Below are 3,861 nucleotides of genomic sequence, written 5' to 3' on the forward strand. Positions count from 1 at the left end.
TAAATAAATTAAGTTTATATGTCACTACAGGTTGATATTGACAAGCAAAGTGTTTTATTGGAAAGTTCTTATTATATTGGCTTGTCCCCTTGTATGTTTATTTATATCATATTGAGTGATATGGGTTGAACACTGTAAAATAGCCGAGGTTCTTGTTGAAATAGTGCTTGAACCAAGACGGAACCTAAAGTGCCAAGTTGATGGTAGGTGTATCAGGGAGGAGCGGTTTAATGTCACACTAACTCAGATAGGTTTTTAGCGACGACACGATAGAAAAGGGTTGGGAACGAAGCAGTCATGGTCTTAATTAAGTTACAGCCCAGTACTGTATTTGCCTGGTGTGAATATGGGAAACCACGGGAAAACTATCCTCAGGGCTGCCTGATTTGAACCCACCATCTCCCGAATGGAAGTTTACAGGTACAAGGCCCAATTCACACGGCCATTTTGGTCAAACAATTATCATTATCATCTCTGGTCTTAGGAACTCCCTCACGGCTTGTGTCATCCTAGAATTTTCAAAATTTTCAGCTACTTGATAAGGAACCAAACAAATATCCTTTCAGCATGTCTATACTTCAAAGGGGATGAAAGACAATTAGCTACATCGCTTATGTTTCATTCAGGTGATCACAGTTCAAATCTCACTTAAGAAAGATCATCAATCCAGCAATCATGTATTATGTTCCAGATTCTAGGTAATTCTGTGGCTTGTAATCCAGAAATTAGTCATGCGAGGCATGCTTGCTCATCAGGTTACATCATCATAATAATAAACATTCCTCTTCAGAACTTCCTTTCATTTCCTTTCTTTCCATTAGCATTCATTCAACCAACATATGAATGAATAGCTTAGCTTCTTCTAAGTGCTGAACAGGAAGTGTAACCGACACTCATACCATATCTTTAAAGGATAGCCAAGTGATGTTTATATTCTTGGAATACATCATTTGTGCATGCACATTAGCATGAGCCAGCTGACAGTGACTCAAAGTCAGGGACATTCTCAAGACTAGTAAATAATATACTGAGTCACAGACATAGTCCACCTGGATGTGAAATGCACAGAATAAAATTTTTAAAAAACAGAAACATACAGGTAGAAAAGTCAGTGATATAGGTTTCCCTCAAGTCAATCCTGGTTACATTACTTGCTTGCAAAGCTCACTGCTGAGACTGAGTACGTGTAGTCAGTTGTAAATTGAGACATTCAAGAATGAACATGTAAAGCACAAAAACATAGCCTGTATGAAGCATTCCACAGGTTTTCACACTCAAATACCACATATGGATGCCTGGAAATGGTTAGTAGATGATGATCAGTTTAGTGTGACTTCAGCGCTCAAAATCAAGATGCCAAACACCTCAGTCAGTTGATGTTTCCATCAAGCCCAGAGGCTGGTTAGGTCCTCAGATAGCACCACCGAAGGTAATACAGATATAAGGAAACTATAAAAACTGATGGTGGTGCTATGGTGGTAAGATGAGGAGTGAGGTAGTTTGCCGTTACACTGAGACAGAAAGAGCTACTGCAGCACGAGTGACCCAAAAAGAAGCAGCTTTCGCAGAATGCAGACTCACCAGCATGCTCCAAATGCCATCACTCAGCACTACTCGTACCTCAGCATCTTTCATATCATCACAGCCATAAATAGAACTGAGACTTTAGTAGAAGCTACATTTTGCTCTGGCCTATACCACCAGGTTATATGCAGGTTATGCAGTTACAGAGAAACCGCAACAACCAACAGCAGCGCCAAAATTAGGTATACTGGGCAAGATGAGGACTGAGGTTGTTTGCCATTGCTTTCCTCACCGGGCCAGAAAATTATTTGTTCAACAAATCACCACAATGTAGATATATAAGGGTGCATAATTCAAAGAGGCCCTTCTAAGATAGAATTCTGATAGTTCACTGTCGTATAATGCTATTTAGTTGGGTTTTCTTTCAAAGGGTTTAATGTTGCACAAACTCAGACAGGTTTTCTTCAACGATAGGATAAGAAAAAGCTAGAACTGGGAAGGAAGCAGCTGTGGTTTTAATTAAGATGCAGCCTAGAGTGTGTAAATGGGGAAACTGAAATCATCTTCAGGGTTGACAATGGTGGGGTTCGAACCCATCATCTCCCGAATGCAAACTTATGTGGCCCATTATTTAGCTGTTGAAGTGGCTGCCAAGATCACAGTTGAGATGGTAATAATAAAGTTAGTTGTCTCTCTGTTAGGTCATCAGCCCAGAGGCTGGTTGGATCCTCAAATAGCACCACCGAAGGTCATGCAGTTACAGGGAAACCACAACAACCAATGGCACAGCCAAAGTTAGGCGTACTAGACAAGATGATGACTGAGGTAGTTTGCCATTGCTTTCCTCACTGGGCTAGAAAATTATTTTTTTATGTGTCTCCAGTTTATGTACCGGTACACATAAAAGTGAATTATCTTACATAGATAAAATCAAATAATAAACAGTATGAGAAATTAAACATGAAACATAATTCCAAGGAATTCAAGCAAAAATTTTCCCATATTATTGCATATTCCTTAAATAACTTTAAAATTTCTGCGTAGTTCCTATGCTATGCATAGTTGATCGAAATCTCTACAACTACTTCAATTTATAAACTAAAAGAAAGCTAAAAGAGGCTCACCCGGAATCACTTTGTTCATCTGCTTGACTAGGTGGGGGCAACTGGAACATGTCATCTTCAGTCCGAACTCTAGGCATACTGACTTCAGACTGCCATGCTTGTGTTCCACGGACATCTTTTACTGCATTATGCTTAATAAGATTCTGCAACAGTTTTTCACGCATCCGCTCTGCTGTTTGCTCTGCCTTGCCTTTTTGTTGGCGACGAGCAGCCTAGATACCAATACAATATTACAAATAGGATGAAACGTTGGTATGTAACTAAGTATTCTTGAAGTTAAGAGGAATAAATGGGAGTTATAGGAAGGAAAAATAAAAATTAGGATTAAAACATTCATTCTTCCATTTACTAATATGGCAAATCAATTATTGAAGTGCAATTAGTAAACTAAAAATATGCATGATTGTGAAACAAACAAAAACAATGAATTAAATGATAAGAATGTATAGGCCCTGGGAATAATGTTTCACATCTGAGTAAGGAAATACTTGGCAAGTAAGAAGTTCCCACACCAGCACATAATTATCATAATTCAACATTCTCACACAATGACAGGAAGTCCAGGTCTACAAGAGAATAACCTTTTGCTGATGAGGAGCTTAATTACAGTGGGGGTCATGAGAAACTGCTACTCCAGGAAAGGAACTTACGACAGTTTGCTTCTTGAGGTGGGGGATGCCTCCATCAAACACAAAGACTGGCTTAATCTTGTAGAACAGTAGTTTGCACAGACGATGGAATAAACCCAGTAAGTGGGCGTTAGGCAAAGCATTCCCGCTTGCATCTTGGAAACCCTTGGTGACTTGATGCAACCAAATTGATACATCTGAGATGGACCGTTAAGGTGAGTTCAAAAGTCAATTCTGAAATCCTTAATTAAGCATGTAGGCCTAAACAAAACAAATTTATAATATAAAGCAAAACTCTCCAAATCTGAAGTTATCTAGAAAACTACAAAAAATGTACTTATTTTATTGTGTGATCACCGATTTTATTTTATTTATCATAAGGCAATCCAAAACACTGGCATGACTTAGACAGGAAATGCTGAGTACAATAAATAATTACGATGGAGGTTACAAAAGAATGTAACAATTAGGCCTAAGTGAAAATAACAAACAATGAAATAGAAAATAATAATGTTATAAAAATTTAAAAGTCACTAAAGATTGCAGTACAAAATAATTATGACAGTTCTTCTTCGTCTGCTTAC

The 3,861-nt window shown here is 38.2% G+C and overlaps 1 protein-coding gene across 3 annotated transcripts in view; it reads right to left on the reverse strand.

The window, feature by feature from the left end:
- mus201 (rad2 superfamily protein mus201) overlaps nucleotides 1-3,861 on the reverse strand; it is a 111,605-nt gene that overhangs the window by 105,270 nt on the left and 2,474 nt on the right. For 2 of the 3 annotated variants that reach the window (XM_067151280.2, XM_068228615.1), the window contains exons 3-4: nucleotides 3,299-3,474; nucleotides 2,649-2,860 (exon numbers count right to left, since the gene is read on the reverse strand). In XM_067151280.2, the coding sequence (XP_067007381.2) occupies nucleotides 2,649-2,860; nucleotides 3,299-3,474 (388 nt within the window). Of the gene's footprint in view, nucleotides 1-2,648; nucleotides 2,861-3,298; nucleotides 3,539-3,861 lie in introns of all 3 variants that reach the window. The other variant, XM_067151281.2, reaches the window with a different exon arrangement.

Source organism: Anabrus simplex, chromosome 7 (assembly GCF_040414725.1).
Source record: "Anabrus simplex isolate iqAnaSimp1 chromosome 7, ASM4041472v1, whole genome shotgun sequence".
NCBI classification, from domain to species: domain Eukaryota; kingdom Metazoa; phylum Arthropoda; class Insecta; order Orthoptera; family Tettigoniidae; genus Anabrus; species Anabrus simplex.